This window comes from Pristiophorus japonicus, chromosome 3, assembly GCF_044704955.1.
Source record: "Pristiophorus japonicus isolate sPriJap1 chromosome 3, sPriJap1.hap1, whole genome shotgun sequence".
Taxonomy (NCBI): domain Eukaryota; kingdom Metazoa; phylum Chordata; class Chondrichthyes; family Pristiophoridae; genus Pristiophorus; species Pristiophorus japonicus.
Window position 1 is genome coordinate 94,838,121 of NC_091979.1, and position 24,696 is coordinate 94,862,816.

The 24,696-nt window shown below is 44.3% G+C and overlaps 1 protein-coding gene across 7 annotated transcripts in view; it reads left to right on the plus strand.

Moving 5' to 3' along the window:
• The window catches only part of marchf7 (membrane-associated ring finger (C3HC4) 7), a 116,227-nt gene that overhangs the window by 90,390 nt on the left and 1,141 nt on the right, over nucleotides 1–24,696 (plus strand). For 3 of the 7 annotated variants that reach the window (XM_070875564.1, XM_070875566.1, XM_070875569.1), the window contains one exon: nucleotides 2,447–2,560. The exons of 2 other annotated variants lie outside the window; for them this stretch is intronic. In XM_070875564.1, the coding sequence (XP_070731665.1) occupies nucleotides 2,447–2,560 (114 nt within the window). Of the gene's footprint in view, nucleotides 1–2,446; nucleotides 2,561–3,240; nucleotides 3,290–24,696 lie in introns of all 7 variants that reach the window. 2 more of the 7 variants (XM_070875567.1, XM_070875570.1) reach the window with 1 other exon arrangement.

The following is a 24,696-nucleotide window of genomic DNA, read 5'->3' on the forward strand; positions in this document are numbered from 1 at the left end:
TCTGAATTATTCAATATGTATGAGGCTTCAAAGCCAGGAAGGTACTGGGTTTGATGCCCAGCATGTGCTGAGTTGGCTAATTTCTGCTGGTAACCTTCACGGCACTGCAGTTGGCTTCAAAGCCCCTGTAGGGCACGGCATTTAACTTCTGTGTCCCTGTGTTAGGAAGAGGAAAATTAGCCAGGACTCTTGTTGGTGTGTTATCCAGCAATTTCTGCTGGACATGTATGGTGTGTGAATCTCTAGTAACAGGATCAGACTAGCTTGTGATGCCTGCCATACTTGAATAGCCTGCCAACATTTCCTATAAAAGGTCACGTATGCAAAAGTGGTACTTGGGAAAGGTTCTGGAGAGTGACCGACACAGTGGAACCTTCACCCAACAAGTAATTAATGCTTTCAGTGGGGAGCAAAGAGAAGAAAATTGGAAGCAGAAAGGCAACTGGTTTATAAGAACAAGAAGCAGGCCATACGGCCCCTCGAGTCTGCTCCGCCATTCAATACGATCATGGCTGATCCGATCATGGACTCGGGTCCACCTCCCTGTCCGCTCCCCATAATCCCTTATTCCCTTATCGTTTAAGAAACTCTCTCTTTCTGTCTTAAATGTATTCAATGTCCCAGCTTCCACAGCTCTGAGGCAGAGTGTTCCACAGATCCACAACCTTCAGAAGAAATTTTTCCTCATCTCTGTTTTAAATGTGCGGCCTCTATTCTAAGATTTTGCCCTCTAGTTCTAGTCTCCCCCATCAGTGGAAGCATCCACCTTGTCAAGCCCCCTCAATCTTGCACGTTTCAATAAGATCACCTCATTCTTCTGACTCAACCTACTCCAACCTTTCCTCATAAGATAACCCCCTCAACTCCGGAATCAACCTTGTGAACCTTCTCTGAACTGCCTCCAAAGCAAGTATATCCTTTCGTAAATATGGAAACCAAAACTGCACACTGTATTCCAGGTGTGGCCTCACCAATACCCTGTACAACTGTAGCAAGACTTCCCTGCTTTTATACTCCATCCCCTTTGCGATAAAGGCCAAGATTCCTGATCACTTGCTGTATCTGCATACTAACCTTTTGTGTTTCTTGCACAAGTACCCCCAGGTCCTGCTGTACTGCAGCACTTTGCAATCTCTCTCTATTTAAATAATAACCAGCTCTTTGATTTTTTTTCTGCCAAAGTGCATGACCTCACACTTTCCAACATTACATTCTCATCTGCCAAATGTTTGCCCACTCATTTAACCTGTCTGTCCTTTTGCAGGTTTTTTGTGTCCTCCTCACACATTGCTTTTCCTCCTGTCTTTGTATCGTTAGCAAACTTTGCTACATTACACTCTGTCCCTTCATCCAAGTCGTTTTAATATAGATTGTAAATAGTTGGGGTCCCAGCACTGATCCCTGCGGCACCCCACTAGTTACTGATTGCCAACCTGAGAATGAACCATTTATCCCTACTGTTTTCTGTTTGTTAGCCAATCCTCTATCCATGCTAATATATTACCCCTAACCCCATGAACTTTTACTGTGCAGTAACCTTTTATATGGCACCTTGTCAAATGCCTTCTGGAAGTCTAAATACACCACATCCACTGGTTCCCTTTATCCACCCTGTTCATTACATCCTCTAAGAACTCCAACAAATTTGTCAAACATGACTTCCCTTTCATAAATCCATGCTGACTCTGCCTTGCTGAATTTTGCTTTTCCAAATGTCCTGCTACTTCTTTAATAATGGACTCCAACATTTTCCCAACCACAGATCTTCATCTTGGCTTTCTAGATAGCTTTATATTTGCAGAATCTCACTGCACAAAATCTGATGTTCATATGACCCATGTGTAGTCTCTCCCCTAATCCTCCCCTTTTTGTCTCGGTACTAATCAACTGGGAACCCTTCTACTTAGTTTGCTAGCAAGGCACCCTCTCCACGTGCTGTCAGTTTGCCAGTGTGGTTTAAAAGAACCACATGGGATGAAGGTGGCAAAGTCTCACAATGCTGGAAAGTCTTGCGTTGCCTCCTTTGTAACTTTCATTATTGAGTTGTCTGACTTTTTATTGGAATGTGGAGGGTTTTCTTGATTTTTACCTTTCATGAACCTACCCATAATTTAGTTGTGCTCTGCTTATGTGGTCCGGTTCACTCCTGGTAGTCAATATTATAGAATGCACAACAGTTGGTGGTTTACAATGAGGACTGCATTTGGTCTCTTCTAACTTGGCTAATGTAGGCAATTTTTTGTAACTATACAAAAGACTGAAGATTGACTTTTATACAAGATTACTTTGCCATTCGCAACTGATAACGGAAACACTCGTTCGTGTGATGTCTTTTATTCATAACTGAAGATGGTTGAACCACATGAATTTTTGTACATTTGCTTATTTGTATGGATTTTTAATTTTTAGATAGTGTATACTTTCAAATTCTTATGATCTCGTTTAGGCACAGTACGAATTCATCAGTTCTGGTCTCTACCTTGTTCTGTTACTTCATCTGTGTGAGCAGAGATTTTCTGACATGATGGGTGGTACAAGTGAGACGAGGACTAGACTTCGGGTAAGCATACAAGTAAAATGTCTAATACAAGAATAGTAACTAGTCTGAATAGTGCAAACTGATAAACCAGACAAGTAACTTTATAAAGCACATCCTTTTTTTGTTTAACTTTGACACACTGCTTTGCATCAAAGTAGCTCCTTTTTTTTCTATGTAAACAATTGTAGAACTATGTCAGCTTAATTGTAAATAGAACATAATCAAATCACTTCAGTGCTTTATCACTGGGGCAGCAAAGTTCTAAAACTATCTGCAATGCTTGTCAAACAACTAGCGAAGAGATCATTTCATTTTCTTTAACCGAGGGATTCAAAAGCATAAATACAGTGCCAAGCACTTTGGTAGCTTCATTATACCTTATTTATACATTTGTACAACATTTGAGTTTCACTGACACATAACTAATGGCTTACTGCAAACCCTATTTAAAGAACTAGTTCAGGTACTGCATAGGATACGGTGAGGGAATAATGTTTGGTGCAGTTTTGAACTCAACATTTCTCATTCAGCACAGCAGAACAGTCCCAAGATTATCTACCATCTGGATGGTATTATGCTTCTGAGGGTTGTACTGAATTTCTTTCTCCCCCCCCCCCCCCCCCCCCCCCACCCCTTTTTTTTGGTACATTGGATGAAGCCAGTTATGTAGTTTTGACCTGATCCACTTTGCTTGCTTTCAGTTCATCCACCTGGCAAGAACCCTTCAGCAGCACATACAAGATCTTGAAAGTAGGTTTTTCGGATACCCATTAGGGCCCTAAACTGTGGTTGATCCAATGGTCTTTGTTGCCCATTATTGAAACTGTACTGTATTTTGTTTGAGTCTGTGATCTAGTAAAACTGAATGTGTTGGCATGTTGTTGTGAAAGTAAAGCAAATTTCAGAAGGCTTGATCCCATATGCTAAAAATAGACATTATTAAAAAAAGTTTGAGCATTTTTATTGACAATAGATAAGATGTGTGCATCAGGTTTCAAAGACCCCTCAAATTTTAAATTACTTGTCATAAAACAAAATGATTCTCAACAAAGCAGTAGTAATTTAAATATCTACATTTTTCCCCAATCCCCCACTGCAATTTTTCAGTATACTGGATGAAGTTGTTGCTTCCACTTTCAGGAACGTGTTATCACTCATGAGGCCATGCAAATAATATCCAAGAATTACCTACCTAAAATCATCACCAGATCTTGCAAGAAAGCAAAACATCAGCCATGTTTCATTAAATAGTGTCTCAAGAATTGTTGTTTTATATCACAAACAGTAAGGATGGGGTCCCTGAAGGTTGTTAATTCTGTCTCAATCTTTATGTTGATCGATATCTGTGTCCTGAAGATACTTAAGAATGCAGTCTTGTGTCTCAGTATTCCAAATCATACTGAAGTGAGTTGCCAATGACCTCTATCCTGGTATGTCTTTGTTACTTTGTAGCAATGCTCTCTATACTTGTGTTTGGACCGAATCAGCCAGCTTTTGATGGCACTTCAGTTCATATTTGTTCTGTGCTGAATCCTTGGAAAGCTGATCTATTTTTATTTATTTGTGTGTGCTTGTTATGTTGGCAAAATGTGCAGTAGTCACCAGACTGTCTTCAAATTCCTCCATGGCCTTGCCCCACCCTCTGTACCCTCCTGCAATGCTCCAAGAACTTTGCATTTTTTTCCAACTCTGGTCTCTTGTGCATTCCCCACTCCCTTTGCCCCACCATTGGCAGCTGTGTCTTCAGCCGCATCAGCCCTAACCTCTGGAAGTCTTTCCCTAAATTTCTCCATCTCTCGCTCTTGTTAAGATCCTCCTTTAAAACCTACCTCTGACCAAACTTTTTTCGTCACTCCTCATAATAGATCCTCCTTTGGCTCAATGTCCATTTTTGTCATCTCCCGTGAAGCGCTTTGGGGTGCTTTCCTACGTTAAAGGTGCTATATAAATACAAGTAGTTCTTGATTTTTTTTTTAGTCAACTCGATATTAAAATTGTCTGTCTGAGACTTGCTTGTGCTTGAGCAATGTGCCTTTTGTGTAGATGATTCCTTCATTGTGTTTGGACATGCCCACAATGTGGTCTAAGCTATTAACATTTTTTCTCTGGATATACTCACAATGTGGTCTCAGGTATTTAATTGTTTTCTCTAAATTCATGTAATATTGAATGAGGTGGAGTGTTTCCTTCTATTTTCTCTAAAGGTTGTATTTTCAGTGGCTTTTTTGCTTTACCACCAATAATCTAAGCTGGTAACTAAACCGTGATAATGAAAATAAATTCACATAGACTCTAGTAAAGTAAGAGACAACTTTATTGCTAACAGAGCTCTGGGAGAAGAGTTGAGGTCCTGCGACCTGCGAATCACCTTCTCCCCGAGTGCCTTGTGCCGCGGGGTTATAAGCAGTTTACAGGGGGCGGAATACAATCATTTAAATTCATTTACATACAACCAATCATATCCATATGGCAGCGCAATTCATTTACATACAACCAATCATATTGTTGCACAACATTTTAGTCCTAGTGAAACCTGATAGCATAGCATGAGTTTGGGGGCTCTTCCTCTGTATCTTCTTTTGTAGTTAGTTGTTCTGTTGCAAAGCTTTCTATGAAACAGTGGCCTGCACCTGGCCAGGAGTCACTTATTGCTGCAGAGTTCTTATCAGGGACAGCTGATAGGCTTCTTGGTACAAAGTTCATTTAGTGGTGGCTTACTCCATCCTGCTTTGCTATGTCCAAAAATCCACTCCAACAGTTCCCCCTGTTGGTCCTGGAGGATGTTCACGAAATCCAGATGACCACAATGAAGGTGGCTCAGTGCCTACCTTCGAGGCAAGTTACTTCCCTGCCTTGCCTGTAGCTCTAGCCTACCCTTCATAGGTAGTGGTCTGTGCCTGCATCGTCCGCTCCATCTTCCTCGGCGTCTCCGGGTGTTCACATCAGATGTTCTCTTCCGGTGACTTTACAGCAGATATTAAAACATCCGATAATCAAGCAACAAGTAATTGTTATTACAACAAGAATAACTACTCCATGTGTTAAATAGGACCCCCAGGATCCCCCTCATAGCCAGTAAAGCCAGCTATTCTCCCTTTTTGGGCCTTGTCTGAACTAGTCAAGCTGCTTTCTTATGGCATCAATGGCTTGGGTGATACTGTATGATTTCAGCGTTATACATTTGTCTCCTATTACTGTGCATACTCCCCCCTGTTAAGCTAACTGATGATCTACGGCATAACAGGTCTGCTGCATATACAATCTTAATTCAGACAGCTCCCGGTTGATGGCATCCAATCCCTTAGATGTGCTGTTTCCCAGAATGGTTAATCAACAAATAAGAGAGTTCCTATTTTTGGCACTAATTACCCCCGCTGATTCCCTCCTCCCCCCCCCCCCCCCCCCCCCCACAGACAGGGCCCCGAGGAACCCGTGGCCGAGTGATGATCCCAGCGTGATAGGATCCTACCAATCGGCACAGAACTCCTTGTTGATGCCCATGTTACTATCCTTCTCCGGGTATGCCCCCTTTGGGGGCATGGAACAGTGAGTGGTCCTATAGTTCTTACTGCAAAGAGGACCGGGAGGATCGGTGTTGCAGTCTTGAAGGTGCCATTGAGGAGGAACACGAATCCCTCCTTAGCTCTAACACTTTACGTCAGTGTTGCTAACGCTTGTGAACTGCTTATACCACCAATTGCTTGGTTCCCTTGAATTTGAGCCCGATCCTACCAATTGGTAAGCATCAAACGGGTATGCCCATGTTTCTGAGCTGACATGAGTTCCGTTGCACTGACCGCAGATAACTTGCCTCCCTGCGGTCACGTTCAGGCATCTTTGCTCATTACAGGTGCAAGTAAACTGGCCTCTATGCATCGACAGTGCTGATGGGCACACTGCGTCTGCACACAGGTGGTGTTCTTGGGGACCAGGGCGTATACACACCCCCATCCTTGCCCCGAGAAGCAAAGCGGGTAGCTTGCATTATCTGAGCATATCGTTTTGTCCTTTCCCCGGGACCCCCTGTACACAGGATCTGTGGGATTTATTAATTCCACGCATCTTCCCTGTATACCGCTTCTATATTCGCCCGTTTGTCCCTCACAGGGTGCGTCCGAGGTATCCACCGTATATAAGTCACGGGGGTTCCACCCAGGGGTGGCCACGAACAGGGCCTCTATTGATTGGGCTAGTGGGTAACACACGGTTCGATTGCCGTGTAAACGTACATGTGTCTTGAAAAACAAGTTATCTTCTAATCCTAATAGCTTTACAATCGTGACAACATAGAGTAACGCGATTATATATGCTATCTTAGACATGTTTGTTACGCTCAAACAATACAATATTTACACATTAGCAGTAGCCGTAATTTGGACTTGCTTGCAGTCGTCACCTGTTCGGGGTGCATAAACAAGTATCATGAATCACATGTCTTATGTTTACTCATTTGTTTCTTTGTACAATTTCAACTGGGTCCAATGTTTCCATACACTCTTCCCTCTTATGTCCAGACAGGCACAGGTGTCTCCACTGATTATGACCTCATGGGCCATTCCATTTTGGTGCAAACCCTGGTTTTTCAGGTAATGTTTTTTCCATGACGCGACGTCCCGCCATCGGGACGTCAGGGAGCCTTTCAAGCTCTTTGAGCGTCTCTCTCTTCCTGATTGTCTCTTACTAATTTACGCATCCTTATGAGTTGAGTGCTTAGTTCCAAAACATACCGTTTAATTTTGTCTTTTAATGGGCCTACGTCGGCCCCACCTGTTATGATGCTTTCTGGTAACTGCATCGCCCTTCCTGTCATTAGTTCATAAGGGGTTAATCCGGTTGTCCGGTTTACCGTGGCTCTTAACTTCATTAATATAATAGGTAATACTTCTGTCCACGTTCTTCCTGACGTTTGCATGGCCTTGGCGTTCTTAAGGGTACGGTTCATGCGTTCTACCATTCCAGAATTCTGCGGGTGGTAGGGGATGTGGAATTTTTATTTTATGCCCATCAGCTGGCATACTGTTTTTACAATCTTCCCGGTGAAGTGGGTGCCTTGGTCGAATCTATCAGAAGAGGCACTCCCCATTGGGGAACCACCTGCTCGGTCAATATCCTTGCCACTGTTGAGGCAATGCAATCACGTGTGGGGAAAGCTTCCACCCACCAGGTAAATTGATCTATAATCACTCGGCAATATCTTTTTCCATGGGATGGGGGCAAAGGACCTGTGAAATCAATTTGTAAATGTTCCCATGGCCCCCGTGGATGGGGCTGGTGTCCCATTTTAATTTTAATGGGCCTGCCTGGATTATATTGCCCGCGCGTAACGCATCGATGGCAATGTTTGGCAACATCTCTCCCCATCCCCTTCCACCACCAATCTCTTCCAAGACTCCCGGTCATGGCCTCTCGTCCAGAATGGGACAGGCCATGGTGCAACTCCAATAAGGTATTCTGTATGCATTCAGGCGCCATTACCTTGTCGTTTCGTCTCCAAACGTTATCCTTTCCTTGCGTTGTGCCCTGCTTTGTCCACATATCCCTTTCTTCCTCAGAAATGTCCTGGTGTAGTTTCTCGATACTTATCTGTTCGTCTCTGACCCCAGCGGCGCTGACTGAGGCCTCCTCACACTCCTCTTGTTCTAATGCCTCTTGTGCAGCTAAGTCCGCAGCTTGATTTCCCTGGTGACTCAGCCAATCTGGACTGGTTCGGTCCGGTTCCCTTTGGTGGGCTTTAATTTTAATGACTGCTACCTGTTTTGGTTTATTACTGGCTGCTAAGAGAGCTTCTATTCTCAGCTGGTGTTTTATGGGATGTCCGCTGGTTGTGATAAAACCCCTCCTCCCCCATGCTGTCATATAATCATATGCTACCCCGAATGCATATCTACTGTCTGTATAGATATTAACGATCTTACCCTCTGATAGTTGCAGTGCCCACGTGAGGGCTACCAATTCTGCCACCAGAGCTGACGACCCCCCATTAATTCGCCCTGATTCGACTGTCTCTAGATCCTGGTTAACTACAGCCCATCCGGTACGAGGTAGTCCCTCTACGTATTTTCGCAAGCCGTCCACAAACAAGATTTGTTCTGCGGTTTGAAGGGGCGTGTCTTTTATTCTATCCTCTTCCATGTCCATATCCACGTCCCCGCAATCGTGGGGCTCTCCCTCTTGCACTGCCCTCCGCGGGGTTTTCCCCTACATCTCTAATTATAGTTACTGCTTTGTTGGGTGGCAAGAGGACTGCTTCCCACTTTGCCTGTCTCATATTAGAAACGGTTCTCAGTTTTCCTGTGTTTAACATTTCTACCAACGTGTGTTTGGTGCGGAGAATGATGTTTCCGGTCATTACCACGGGCTCGCTTATTTTTACTGCCCAAGCTGCGCAGTCTAGTGCAGCTATACATCTGGATAATCCGGTCACCACCGGACCTTCGGCAGTGGAGTAATAGGCTATAGGTCTCCTTTTATCCCCGTGATCTTGGGTGACCACGGCCGTATAGAACCCATCTTCATTGGTACAGTGGATGTGGAAATCTTTACCCATGTCAGGCAGTCCCAATCCAGGTGCGGAGACTAGTTCTGACTTGAGTTTACTATACGCCTGTTCTTGTTCAGGGCCCCACTCTATAAGGTCTAGGGCCGGTTTTCCTCCTTTTACTAGTCTTTGTATAGGCTCGGCAATCTTTGCAAACTCAGGGATAAAGTTCCGGCTGTAATTAAAGAGACCAGTACCTCCCTCACAACCACCCACCCCCCCCCCCCCCCTTACCGTTACTGGTCTAGGCATGTCCTTGTCAGCCTTTTTCCTATCCAAGGGCATTTCTTTTAACCCCTTTGAAAGGCAGTACCCTAGATATAGACTTGGGTTTTCCCGACCTGGGCTTTCTTGGGGTTGACCTTAAGGCCTGCCGTCTCCAAAGCTCGTAACACCGGGTATAGGGTTGCCTGATGTCCCTCCTTGGTTTCTGAAGCTATTAATTGTCGTCGACATATTGTAAAATACTATTTCCTGCCGGTACTTCTATTTGTTTTACTACGTCACTCATGACTCGGTGGAATATGGCAGGACTATTATGGAACCCTTGTGGTAATCGGGTCCAAGTATATTGTTTATCCTCCACCGTGAAGGCAAATTTCTCTTGTGATTCTGGGTCGAGGGGAAGTGCCCAGAAGCCATTGGCTATGTCCAGAACTGTAAAGATTTTATGTTCAGGGGATAATCCATTAAGGATTGTGGAGGGACTGGCCACTATCGGGTATAGTTTTGGGGTGACCTTATTAAGGGCGGTGTAGTCAATGGTTAGTCTAACTCCCATCTGACTTCCCTACTAGCCATGTTGGGGAGTTAGTGGTGCTAACAGTTTCTCAAGATACCTTTTTCCACTAGTCCCTTTACTATTTCTACAACTGCTGTTCTGGCTTCGGTGTGATTTATGAGATGGTCCAGGGACCTTTAATAGGGTCCATGTCCTCCTTTCCGGTATCCAATTTTGTCTGTGCCCAAACCCCGGGCACAGAGACACAAATGCCGCCATATCCTCCAGTCTCGGTATGCCAGTTGGTTTTTGTGGCTGTTGCTACACCTAAACTTTCCATATGGTGAGCTATCTGTCCCAAATCTCCCTTACTGCCATCTGCCTTTGGCCATGTTAATTTCCCCTCGCCACAATCAATCAGGGCCTGAAATTCCTTCATTACGTCATTCCCCAATATTGTTCCCTCACTATTCTTGCATACGTAAAATCTCATGGGTATGCATAAATTATCAATTTCCACCACTTGGGTGGTGCTTAGGTCGGCCGGTGTTGGCCGTCCATTTATTCTGTTTATTAAAATCTTTTTGCCGGTTACGGGAAGGGGTAGATTGGTAATGGATATTGAGGCTCCAGTGTCCACTAACATCTCTCACTGTTGGCCCCCTACTAGTGCAAACACATATATCCTTCCCTCCTTTTTACTTTGTACAGGGGCATCACTGTGGCTTTGTACTCTTGCCACTGCTGGTATTCCTGTTCTGACAGGGTCATTGCCTTATTAGGATAGCCATTTTTACTATAGCAGGTCGCATCTAAATGTCCCTTTTTGCCGCAATATGTGCATTGTTTTTCCATGCGTTTCCCCTTACATTCTTTGGCAAAGTGACCCACCTTCCCGCAGTTATGGCATGTCCCCTTTTTCTGTCCTCCCCCGTCTCTGCTGCAAAAACCCTTTCTTGTTTTATCTTTGGGATTTTTTCATCGCCCCCTCCCTGGACGCCACTAGCCCACTCGACCAGTTTATCATAATCCTGGGTTACAATTACTCCCATTTTTATAATGGTCTGGTGTGCAGCGGATAGTCCGTCCTTCAATGCCTGGATAAATGCTCGGTCGCCGCGGCCTGGGATTCCCTGTCCAGAGCATTCTTGCTATATCTGAAATAATTGTCCCCCATACTCTGAGGCTCCTTGCCCCTTTTGTTTGGTTGTAGTAATTTTACTCCAATTAGTAGGGGCATTACCTAAAACTCGTTGGATCTCGGTTTAAAAAGGGCCAAAGGCTGTCTGTTGACCATCTACTTCAGTGGTTAAAGGTACCGTGTGTTTCCAACGTCCCCCTGAAAAGTCGGCATTGGCTGCTAGCGCAGCTCCTCCGGCCACTACTCTCCTCCGATCTGCTGGGCAAGCCGCTCGGACTAGTTGGTGGATATCTGAGGTGTAGTTGGTGGCCCACTCAAACTGTATCCAGCTCTGCCCAAAATTTGGTATTTGCACACCGGGATTGTAATTTACCCAGGGATGCCATTATCTGCTGTCTCTCGCCGGGGGTAAATGGTTATAGGTTGCAGTGGGATTCACTGCAGTTCCTCATCTGGTGACTGGTGCCACTGGGAAGGTTTCTAGATCTTCCTGACCCGGGGCTGTTGCCTCACCTTGGTAATCTTCGTAAGGGGGCAGTGAGGCTGTTTCTGCCCCCCCCCCCCCCAAATTGGGAACAGTTCTGAATCTGTTGTTCTAACGCCAGGCATTTCTTTTCCCATTCCCTACATTTTCCTTGTACCTGACTGTTACCTTTCTCTTCCCTTTTCTCTCTAACGTCCTTTACTTGCTCAATTAGTCCTGCTAACTGATGTACTAGTAATAATCTGGCCTTTTTGGTTTTATCTTTCTTTTGTTTTGCCATCCAATTTCGTTGTTCTTTTAATGTCTGGGATACATCCCAGCCGTCTTTCTGCATTTTTTTAATTAAGACATGTCGATTGGTCATGTAAGAGTTAATTAGGGACCCGGGCGGTCCACATTTTACATCTGTTTCCTTACCTGTCGTTGAAGATGTTTACTCTGTTCCTGTATTCCCCTTTATTTAAGTTCGGAAATTCCATAAACTACTCACGGCCACGATTCACCCCGCAGAGACCTCTTGTTTTGCTCGCAAAGATTAACGTGTTTCCTTACCACAGGAATCCGGCTCTTGGTTGGAGTGATCAGCTCCCTTCCGCACCGATTTCTGTATCGCCACCTATGAACATTGGACTAAAATAATCAACCCCCGCATCACTAATTACTTTACTTTCAGTCTGCGTTGTACGCCACTACAGTCTGAATTTCTTAATTCTTATCACATACTATCAAGTTATGTCTCTTTCCTCACTTAATCTATTTTATTCGTTTGATACCACTTCGCCGGCCAGCCGCTTCCCCCAGTATAATTTCTGGGTGGTCAGAAATTGACTACTATCCCGTTCTACTGGGTCATATGACTATCCAGCTCTGCGGTATCCTGCCGACTATGCCAATTTGTTAATGAAAATAATTCACATAGATTCTAGTAAAGTAAGAGACAACTTTATTGCTCACAGAGCTCTGGGAGAAGAGTTGAGGTCCTGCGACCTGCGAATCACTTTCTCCCCGAGTGCCTTGTGCCGCGAGGTTATAAACAGTTTACAGGGGGCGGAATACAATCATTTAAATTCATTTACATACAACCAATCAATCCATATGGCAACGCAATTCATTTACATACAACTTTTTAGTCCTAGTGAAACCTGATAGCATAGAAACATAGAAAATAGGTGCAGGAGTAGGCCATTCGGCCCTTCTAGCCTGCACCGCCATTCAATGAGTTCATGGCTGAACATGCAACTTCAGTACCCCATTCCTGCTTTCTCACCATACCCTTTGATCCCCCTAGTAGTAAGGACTTCATCTAACTCCTTTTTGAATATATTTAGTGAATTGGCCTCAACAACTTTCTGTGGTAGAGAATTCCACAGGTTCACCACTCTCTGGGTGAAGAAATTCCTCCTCATCTCGGTCCTAAATGGCTTACCCCTTATCCTTAGACTGTGTCCCCTGGTTCTGGACTTCACCAACATTGGGAACATTCTTCCTGCATCTAACCTGTCTAACCCCGTCAGAATTTTAAACGTTTCTATGAGGTCCCCTCTCATTCTTCTGAACTCCAGTGAATACAAGCCCAGTTGATCCAGTCTTTCTTGATAGGTCAGTCCCGGTATCCCGGGAATCAGTCTGGTGAACCTTCGCTGCACTCCCTCAATAGCAAGAATGTCCTTCCTCAGGTTAGGAGACCAAAACTGTACACAATACTCCAGGTGTGGCCTCACCAAGGTCCTGTACAACTGTAGCAACACCTCCCTGCCCCTGTACTCAAATCCCCTCGCTATGAAGGCCAACATGCCATTTGCTTTCTTAACCGCCTGCTGTACCTGCATGCCAAACTTCAATGACTGATGTACCATGACACCCAGGTCTCTTTGCACCTCCCCTTTTCCTAATCTGTCACCATTCAGATAATAGTCTGTCTCTCTCTTTTTACCACCAAAGTGGATAACCTCACATTTATCCACATTATACTTCATCTGCCATGCATTTGCCCACTCACCTAACCTATCCAAGTCGCTCTGCAGCCTCATAGCATCCTCCTCGCAGCTCACACTGCCACCCAACTTAGTGTCATCCGCAAATTTGGAGATACTACATTTAATCCCCTCGTCTAAATCATTAATGTACAGTGTAAACAGCTGGGGCCCCAGCACAGAACCTTGCGGTACCCCACTAGTCACTGCCTGCCATTCTGAAAAGTCCCCATTTACTCCTACTCTTTGCTTCCTGACTGACAACCAGTTCTCAATCCATGTCAGCACACTACCCCCAATCCCATGTGCTTTAACTTTGCACATTAATCTCTTGTGTGGGACCTTGTCGAAAGCCTTCTGAAAGTCCAAATATACCACAATAACTGGTTCTCCCTTGTCCACTCTACTGGAAACATCCTCAAAAAATTCCAGAAGATTTGTCAAGCATGATTTCCCTTTCACAAATCCATGCTGACTTGGACCTATCATATCACCTCTTTCCAAATGCACATCCTTAATAATTGATTCCATCATTTTACCCACTACTGATGTCAGGCTGACCGGTCTATAATTCCCTGTTATATCTCTCCCTCCTTTTTTTAAAAAGTGGGGTTACATTGGCTACCCTCCACTCCATAGGAACTGATCCAGAGTCAATGAAATGTTGGAAAATGACTGTCAATGCATATCCACTATTTCCAAGGCCACCTCCTTAAGTACTCTGGGATGCAGTCCATCAGGCCCTGGGGATTTATCGGCCTTCAATCCCATCAATTTCCCCAACACAATTTCCTGACTAATAAGGATTTCCCTCAGTTCCTCCTCCTTACTAGACCCTCCGACCCCTTTTATATCCGGAAGCATGGCGTGAGTTTGGGGGCCCTTCCTCTGTATCTTCTTTTGTGGTTAATTATTCTGTTGCAAAGCTTTCTATGAAACAGTGGCCTGCACCTGGCCAGGAGTCACTTGTTACTGCAGAGTTCCTATCAGGGACAGCAGATAGGCTTCTTGGTACAAAGATCATTTAGTGGTGGCTTACCCCATCCTGCTTTGCTATGTCCGAAAATCCACTCCAACAGTGATTATCATCTCGAGGAATGGAATCATGAGGGGGAAGAGGAGGTAAAACAAAGATGGATCGGGGAGATGGCAAAAGAAGTTGGGAAGTGAGTGGAAGAGTGATTTGACGCAGGAGGACAATGGTGAGAGACTGAGACAGATGGGGAGATACAAAAGTCTGGGTGGGAGGAAATAGAGTTCTGTGGAGTAGCAGTTTGAGGGGACAAGTGAGTACATGATTCTCCGCTCAGCTACACCATGCTGTTGGACTCCAAGACTGGCCTTACTGTGTTGCCACAGAGGTTGGGGCGATGCGGCTAAAGGCACGACCGCCAATGGTGGCGCGAAGGGAGTGGGGAATGCACAAGAGGCCAGAGTTGGAAAAAATGCAATGTTCTTGGAGCATTGCCAGAGGGTGGGGCAAGGCCATGGAGGAATTTAAAGACAGTCTGGTGACTACTGCACATCTTGCCAACATAAGTTTTTTCTTCCAATGCTACCAGTTCCATTATCCTTGGGAAATTCTGTTTTGCTCATGATTGCAAGCCCTGGCGTCTGGTACTGCTGGTGCAGGATCCAGCAAAACATTACGGATGGTCAAAGGCTCTGGGCAGGGATCAATGTACTGTAAACTTCATTCCTCTGCCAAGCTAAATACATTAGCACATGCACCCTCTGCATCACCAGCATAGCCCATTGTCCCCAGTAATTTATAGCCAGGTTCTCTGTGGTCGATGTTGTGAAGTCGCCTCCGCTACAACAACATGCATTTATATAGTACCTTTTTATCATAGAAAAAAATCCACAGGCACTTAAAGATACAATCAGACAAAAATAGAAACAAAGTCACAAGATGGTTGAGGGGTGACCAAAAGCTTTGTGAAAGAGGTGGGTTTTAAGGATGGACAAAGGGGTTAGTGAGTGAACTAGATGGCCGCCCATAGCTGGGTGAAGGGAAGGGGAATGCACAGAGGAATAGTTTTTTTTTGGAGGGGGTGGGGAAGGGGATGTTGTATGGCTGAAGGAAGTTAGAGATGAGATGGGGCAAAGCCATTAAGGTTGAAATTTCTATGTGAGAATTTTAAATTGAAGGCCATGGGGTTCTAGAAGTCAATGTAGGTCAGTGATGATGGGACAGGTGACCGGGACATGGTGCGGGATAGGATACAGGCAGCTGAGTTTTGGGTGAGCTGAAGTTTATGGAAAGTGGAGCATAATGGATGGCCAAGAAAGTGGTGGAATAGTTGAACATTACTACTAAATCCCATAATTCTGGTATATCCTTCCACCACTGCAATATCCTCCAATCCCCCTTCCACCACATCCTTACAGACTACTCTCAGACACCAAGATACTCTTTCCCAGCACTTTGCATGTCCAATGACCATATGCCCAATCCTCCTTTTCCCACTTCTCCCACACCTATAAATTGCTTTCTCAAGTTCTCTTGCAATAGCTTACCCAAACTGTAGTCTCCACTCCAGTTTTTGTTTTTTCTCCCTGCCTTTTCATCACTATTCTCTCTCCTCTACGAACTTCTCACTTGCAACTCATTCCACCAATCTTTTTTGTGCTTACCAAAAAAAACTCTTTGTAAACTCTAATTTTCCTCTTTATTTTTTCTCTCATCTCAAATTTTCGCCATTCCCTGTCATTCAATCCAAACTCTCATTTTACCCCTCAATACTGCCACCAACCTCTAACTGCATACTTTCCTGCTTCTTGCTCCTAATGTTTTGTAAGTTCTTCTCTGCCACTAAATGTTAAACTTTATACTTGCATAACAAACTCCAAAACAACTCCATTCCCTTGGAAAATAAATCCACTTGCATTCTATGGGACAGATTTTACAATATCATACTCTGGACTCCAAGCTTTGTGCAATGGACATTAATCATAGAAACATAGAAAATAGGTGCAGGAGTAGGCCATTTGGCCCTTCGAGCCTGCACCACCATTCAATAAGATCATGGCTGATCATTCCCTCAGTACCCCTTTCCTGCTTTCTCTCCATACCCCTTCATCCCCTTAGCTGTAAGCGCCATATCTAACTCCCTCTTGAATATATCCAATGAACTGGCATCAACAACTCTCTGCGGCAGGGAATTCCACAGGTTAACAACTCTGAGTGAAGAAGTTTCTCCTCATCTCAGTCCTAAATGGCCTACCTCTTATCCTAAGACTGTCCCCTGGTTCTGGACTTACCCCAACATTGGGAACATTATTCCTGCATCGAATCTGTCCAGTCCCGTCAGAATCTTATGCTTCTGAGATCCCCTCATCCTTCTAAACTCCAATGTATAAAGGCCCAGGTGATCCAGTCTCTCCTCATGTCAGCCCTGCTATCCTGGGAATCAGTCTGGTGAACCTTCGCTGCACTCCCTCAATAGCAAGAACATCCTTCCTCAGATTAGGAGACCAAAACTGAACACAATATTCAGGTGAGTCCTCACCAAGGCCCTGCACAACTGCATTAAGACCTCCCTGCTCCTATACTCAAATCCCTTAGCTATGAAGGCCAACATACCATTTGCTGCCTTCACCGTCTGCTGTACCTGTATGCCAACTTTCAATGACTGATGAACCATGACACCCAGGTCTTGTTGCACCTCCCCTTTTCCTAATCTGCCGCCATTCATATAATATTCTGTCTTCGCGTTTTTGCCCCCGAAGTGGATAACCTCACATTTATCCACATTATACTGCATCTGCCATGCATTTGCCCACTCACCTAACCTGTCCAAGTCACCCTGCAGCCTCTTAGCGTCCTCCTCACAGCTCTCACCGCCACCCAGTTTAGTGTCATCTGCAAACTTGGAGATATTACACTCAATTCCTTCATCTAAATCATTGATGTATATTGTAAAGAACTGGGATCCCAGCACTGAGCCCTGCGGCACCCCACTAGTCACTGCCTGCCATTCTGAAAAGGACCCGTTTATCCCGACTCTCTGCTTCCTGTCTGCCAACCAGTTCTCTATCCACTTCAGTATATTACCCCCAATACCATGTGCTTTGATTTTGCACACCAATCTCTTGTGTGGGACCTTGTCAAAAGCCTTTTGAAAGTCCAAATACACCACATTCACTGGTTCTCCCTTGTCCATTCTACTGGTTACATCCTCAATAAATTCCAGAAGATTTGTCAAGCATGATTTCCCCTTCATAAATCCATGCTGACTTGGACCGGTCCTGTTACTGCTTTCCAAATGTGCTGCTATTTCATCCTTAATAATTGATTACAACATTTTCCCCACTACTGAGGTCAGGCTAACCGGTCTATAATTACCCACTTTCTCTTTCCTTTTTTTAAAAAGTGGTGTTTCATTAGCTACCCTCCAGTCCATAGGAACTGATCCCGAGTCGATAGACTGTTGGAAAATGATCACCAATACATCCACTATTTCTCTGACCACTTCCTTAAGTACTCTGGGATGCAGACTATCAGGCCGTGGGGATTTATCGGCCTTCAATTTCCCTAACATAATTTCCCGCCTAATAAGGATATCCTTCAGTTCCTCCTTGTCACTAGACCGTCGGTCCCCTAGTTTCTCCGGAAAATTATTTGTGTCTTCCTTTGTGAATTCGGAACCAAAATATTTGTTCAATTGGTCTGCCATTTCTTTGTTCCCCTTTATAAATTCACTTGAATCCAACTGCAAGGGACCTAATGTTTGTCTTCACTAATCTTTTTCACTTCACATATCTATAGAAACTTTTGCAGTCAGTTTTTAATGTTCCCGCTAAGCTTCTTCTCGTACTCTATTTTCCCCCTCTTAATTAAACCCCTTGTCCTCCTGCTGAATTATAAATTTCTCCCAGTCCTCTGGTTTGCTGCTTTTTCTGGCCAATTTATATGTCTCTTCCTCGGATTTAACACTATCCTTAATTTCCCTTGTTAGCTGCGGTTGAGCCACCTTCCCCGTTTTATTTTTACTCCAGACAGGGATGTACAATTGCTGAAGTTCATCCATGTGATCTTTAAATGTTTGCCATTGCCTATCCACCGTCAACCCTTTAAGTATCACTTGCCAGTCTATTCTAGCCAATTCACGCCTCAAAGCATCGAAGTTACCTTTCCTTAAGTTCAGGACCCTAGTTTCTGAATTAACTCACTCTCCACCTTAATAAAAAATTATACCATGTTATGGTCACACTTCCCCAAGGGACCTTGTACAACAAGATTGCTAATTAGTCCCTTCTCATTACACATCACTCAGTCCAGGATGGCCAGCTCCCTAGTTGGTTCCTCAACATATTAGTCCAGAAAACCATCCCGAATACACTCCAGGAAATCCTCCTCCACTGCATTGCTACCAGTTTGGTTAGCCCAATCAATATGTAGATTAAAGTCACCCATGATAACTGCTGTACCTTTATTGCATACATCCCTAATTTCTTGTTTGATGCTGTTCGCAGCCTTACTACTACTGTTTGGTGGTCTGTACACAACTCCCACTAGCGTTTTCTGCCTCTTGGTATTCTGTCGCTCCACCCATACCGATTCCACATCATCCAAGCTAATGTCCTTTCTTACTATTGCATTAATTTCCTCTTTAACCAGCAATGCCACCCTGCCTCCTTTTCCTTTCTGTCTATCCTTCCTAAATGTTGAATATCCCTGGATGTTGAGTTCCCAGCCTTGGTCACCCTGGAGCCATGTCTCCGTGATGCCAATTACATCATACCCGTTAACTGCTATCTGCTCAGTTAATTCATCCACCTTATTCCGAATACTCCTCGCATTGAGGCACACAGCCTTCAGGCTTGTCTTTCTAACACACTTTGCCCCTTTAGAATTTTGCTATAATGTGGCCCTTTTTGCTTTTTGCCTCATGTTTCTCTGCCCTCCACTTTTATTTTTCTTCTATCTTTTTGCTTCTGCCCCCGTTCTACTTCCCTCTGTCTCCCTGCATAGGTTCCCATCCCCCTGCCATATAAGTTTAACTCCTCCCCAACAGCACCAGCAAACACTCCCCCTAGGACATTGGTTCTGGTCCTACCCAGGTGCAGACCGTCCGGTTTGTACTGGTCCCACCTCCCCCAAAACTGGTTCCAATGTCCCAGGAATTTGAATCCCTCCCTTGTGCACCACTCAAGCCACGTATTGACCTGAGCTATCCTGCGATTCCTACTCTGACTAGCACGTGGCACTGGTAGCAATCCTGAGATTACTACTTTTGAGGTCCTACTTTTTAATTTAGCTCCTAGCTCCCTAAATTCGTCTTATCGGATCTCATCCCGTTGTTTACCTATATCGTTGGTATCTATATGCACCACGACAACTGGCTGTTCACCCTCCCTTTTCAGAATGCCCTGCACCCGCTCCGAGACATCCTTGACCCTTGCACCAGGGAGGCAACATACCATCCTGGAGTCTCTGTTGTGGCCTCAAACGTCTATCTATTCCCCTTACAATTGAATCCCCTATCACTATAGCTCTTTTTCCTGCCCTCCTGTGCAGCCGAGCCACCCACGGTGCCATGAACTTGGCTGTGGCTGCCCTCCCCTGATGAGTCAACCCCCTCAACAGTACCCAAAGTGGTGTATATGTTTTGCAGGGGGATGACCGCAGGGGACCCCTGCACTACCTACCTTCCACTGCTCTTCCTGTTGGTCACCCATTCCCTATCTGGCTGTGTACTCTTTACCTGCGATAAGACCAACTCGCTAAATGTGCTATCCGCGTCATTCTCAGCATCGTGCATGCTGCAGAGTGAATCCACCCGCAGCTCCAGTGCCGCAATGCAGTCCGTCAGGAGCTGCAGACGGATACTTCCCACACAAATAGTCGTCAGGGACATCGGAAGCATCCCTGACTTCCCACATAGTACAGGAGGAGCATAACACGTGTCCGAGCTCTCCTGCCATGACTTAACCCTTAGATAAACGTAAATTGGCAACAACAATGCTAAAGATTACTTATTGATACAGAAACTAAAAACTACTTACCAATCACTTGGCTGTGATGTCACCTTTCGATTTCTTTCTACTTTTTTTTGCCTTCCTGCTGCGACTGCACTGGTTGGGCCTCTTGTAGGCCTCCTCAACGTCCTGCTCCGCCTCCCGACTCCCATTATCAAACACTAAGGTTCACCCAATGTTCTGCCCAATGTACAAACTGCAAAGCAGGTGCATTAACCTTTTGTGCCTGATATTCCGATTTGGTGTTTTCTGTTGTACAAAGTGGAGTGCTGGATCGTAAAATCTACCAGTATGCCCCAACGTCTTGTCTGTTAACGCAGCCATTGTTGCACACCATCATAAACAGTCTTTCTCCCCTGTGCACAGGTATAAATTTTCATAAATATTTAGTTTATCCAACTATACAAATCATATCAATAAACAATGCAAAAATAATGCATTAACAATCCTGGCTACAGCACAAAATTCCTGTCCATAAACTTGAATTCCAGTTGTCATGGTTCTTGGTCATCATCCAATTGTGCTATGTCACTTGCCACAATGGCTTGGAATTTGCGGTCAGCAGCGAAGAAAAGGTATTCACCGTTGGCTCCGAAGTAAGCTTCATACAAAAATCTCTCGATCTGTCGCAGTTTGGGTTTTTAGACGCATAATTCAAATCAATGGAGTATAGTGCGGTTCAGCGTTCCCTGTAAGGTGCGCGGTACACTGCTACAGGAAATTCGCGCAGCCAGCTTTCTGGCAAATCATTGTTAAAACCCTGCAACGCAGTATTTTGAAGGGGCCGTGCAGGGCCAAAACAAATTACAGGGAACATAGGTGGAGATCCTTGTGTGAGCTGCCATGATGTCAACAAGTTGTCTAAGCAGCCAATCAAAACTCAGAATTCTCAGATGGCAAACAAGGAAATGGGTAAGCTCTTAAAATTCTAACTGAGAGCAAAACAAAGATTGGGGAAAAGGTAAACCTGATACAGATGAACAAACATAAAAAATTTAGGAACGCTTGTAGTTCAAGAAAAGGTAAGGCCATTTAAAGATTGAAAATTGAGGTATAGAAAATGTCATTGGTTTGGTTTACGGTATGGTAGTAACACTGAAAGGGGTTAGATAGGATAACTATAGATTCGGAAGTAGTACTGAGAAAAATTGTCAAGTAAAAGTGGGTAAGGCACGGGGCCTTGATTGTATGCATTGTGGAATGCTGGAGGAAGTCGGAGGATGTAGTGGAGGGTTTTGACTACTAGCTTTCAGACTTCTTTCATTATGGAAGTTGTGCCAAAGAACTGAAGGGCTTCCAGTGTAATGCCTCTGTTTAGAAAGGGAGCAAGTTAGAAACCAGTTAATTATCAACGAGTCAGCCTAATATTTGTAAGCATCCAGAGACTATAAAGAGATTAATGTTTATCTCAAAGTGTAGGTTAATTGAGGATTGCCAGCATGGATTTAAAAAAAAAACAAGGTGTCTGACAGGAAATTGAGTAATGATGATGTGTGTGGGTTTTCAAAAGGTACCACACAAGGCTTGTTCATAAAATGAAGGCACATGGTATTAAAGGACTGTGGCAGCATGGATTGGAATTTAAGGACAGAAAAACAAGTGTCATGGATGTATTTTGAACTGGAATGTTGTGAGCAGTGCGAGGACAAAATATCAAATTTTGTAGGTACAGAATTAGTGAGATTGGTTTACTGATGAAGACTAAACTGCTTCAGAAAGACACAGGTTGGTAGATTGGACAGATAGATAACATGAAGCTAACACACAGAAATGGGAGGCAGAATAAGGAGGAGGCATACATACTAAATGGTAAAACCTTGCAAGGAATAAAGGAGCGTTGAGATTTTGAGGTTTCAGGTACACGGAGGACGGACAAGTTGACAAAGCAATTTTTTTTTTTTAAAACCTATTGGATCCTAAGTTTTATAAAATAGGGCCATCGAGTACAAAAGTAAAGATATAATGGTAATTCTATACACATTGTTGGTTAGGCTGCAGCTAGAATATAGTTTGGGTGCTTTACTTTAGCAAAGATGTCTGTACCCTCCTGGAAGAGATTCAGTAAGGTGATGAGGATAACAGTTTGGAATTCCAGAGGCGAGATCTGAAACACTGGGGTTCTTTTAATTAGAATAAAAAGTTAAGAAATGTGATGAAACCGTTCCAAAAAAAAAAACCCATAACCAGAGGGTATACATTTAAAATCACAAAGAAGGAAGATGTTAGAATTTTTTTAATGTAGATTGTTGGGTTAAGATTGTGAGGCACAAAATGCCTTAGCAGAAACAGAGCTGAATCTTTATCCACTTTCCTTTTAAAAGTTATTGAATACTTGAAAGAAAATTTTAAAAAGGTATAGATGGGGTTAAGGAGGGAAATGGGAGTAAGCAAATCATTCTTTTAGCAACCAGGCAAAGTGGGCAGAAAGGCCTTCTGTACTGTAAAATTATGATTCTATGAGCTTGGGCATTGGTGGGTTTGTCAGCTTATGTTATGGTGTGCAACTGAATAGTCCAGGTGTTCCACAAGATTTCTTTATTTTTTTTTTTGCACCACCTAAAGGCATTGCTGGTGGAGAATAGTCACCGGTTTACGATGTAGACAGCAGTGATGCCCTCGGGTCAGTGTTGGGACGACTAATGAGGGAGGGCACTGAGCACCTCGTCTTATCGCCAAGAGCATGCAGAAAACAAGCGCAGGCAGTGGAAGGAGCATGCGGCAAACCAGACTCCCCATCCACCCTTTCCTCCAACGACTGTCCCACCTGCGACAGCGACTGTAATTCCTGTATTGGACTGTTCTCAGGTGACTGAACTCACTTTTGGAGTGGGAGCAAGTCTTCCTCGATTTCGAGGGACTGCCTTTGATGATTTATTAGTGACCTGAACTTTGGTATACAAAGTTTGCAGATAATGTGAAATCCAAGTATAGTAGTAAACCGTGAGGATGATAAATGACTTCAGGACATAGACACTGCTGAAATGGGCAGACACGTGGCAGATGAAATTTAATGCAGAGAAGTGTGAGTTGATTTGTTTTGGTAGCAAGGCTGAGAGGCAATATAAACTAAATGGTACAATTTTAAAGGAGGTACAGGAACTGAGACCCCTGGGGATGTACTTGCACAAGTCTTTGATGGCAGGGCAAGGTGAGAAGGCTTTTAAAAAGGCATATGGGGTCCTTGGCTTTATTCCTCCTCTATATTAATAGAGTACAAAATCAAGGAAGTTATGCTAAACCTTTAAAAACTGGTTAGGCCCCCAGCTGGAGTATTGCTGCCAATTCTGGGCACCACACTTTTGGAAGGATGTCAGCCTTGGAGCGTGCAGAGGAGATTTCCTAGGATGGTAATTAAGACTTCAGTTACATGGAGAAACTGAGGTTCTCCTTTTCAGAACAGAGAAGGTTGAAGGGAGATTTTAGTTGTTCAAAATCTTGAAGGGTTTTGTTAGAGTAAATAAGGAGAAACTGTTTCCAGTGGCAGAAGGGTCAGTAACCAAGATTCAAGGTAATTGGCAACAGAACAAACAGTGACATGGGAGCGGGAGGTAATTTGCACTTAGGATCTGGAACGTGCTGCCTGAAAGGGTGGTGAAAGCAGCTTCAATAATAATTTTCAAAAGGGAATTGGATAAATACTTGAAGGTGAAAAATGTGCAGGTCTCTGAGGAAAGAGCAGGGGAGGGGACTAATTGCATAGCTCTTTAAAGAGCCAGCAAAGGCACAATGGGCTGATGGGCCTCATGTGCTGTATCATTCAATGATTCTGTAATAGTGGCATTAAGATATTGAATGGGGTGGATTATGCACAAAGTAGTGGGTGCCCTATACTGGCACATGAATATGCTAATCGGGGTCCCAATGCCACATTTGCCAGTGTGTGGGGAACATGCTCCATTCAGTTTTTCCTGGCCTAAGCAGCCTTACTCGTGATTCTAAAGGGACTACTTGAGGCCACCGAAGAATGTGCAAATTTCTTCGTTTTTACTTGCTTCAAAGTGGCGCCAGGAGGAGCAGCAGTGCTCTTCCTAGCTCCACAGCAATACTGTGGGCCTGTGACTGCCTCCCTCTCCCCAGAGCTTACCTGTGGACTGGATTTACCGGTGAGCTGCATAAGGCTGCCCAATGGACGTCTGCAGCGCTGGTTTTATGGAACTGAGGCCCAGTTTGGAACGGGACTCATACTTCTGTCTTTGCTTGCCTTCCAAACGTGCCACTCCTTGGTGCCAGTTCCTGGTGCACAAATAGTTTCTCTGTCTTTGTATCTTTATCACTGAAATTCACCTTTGACTTTGCAGGAAACTAATTTTATAAAC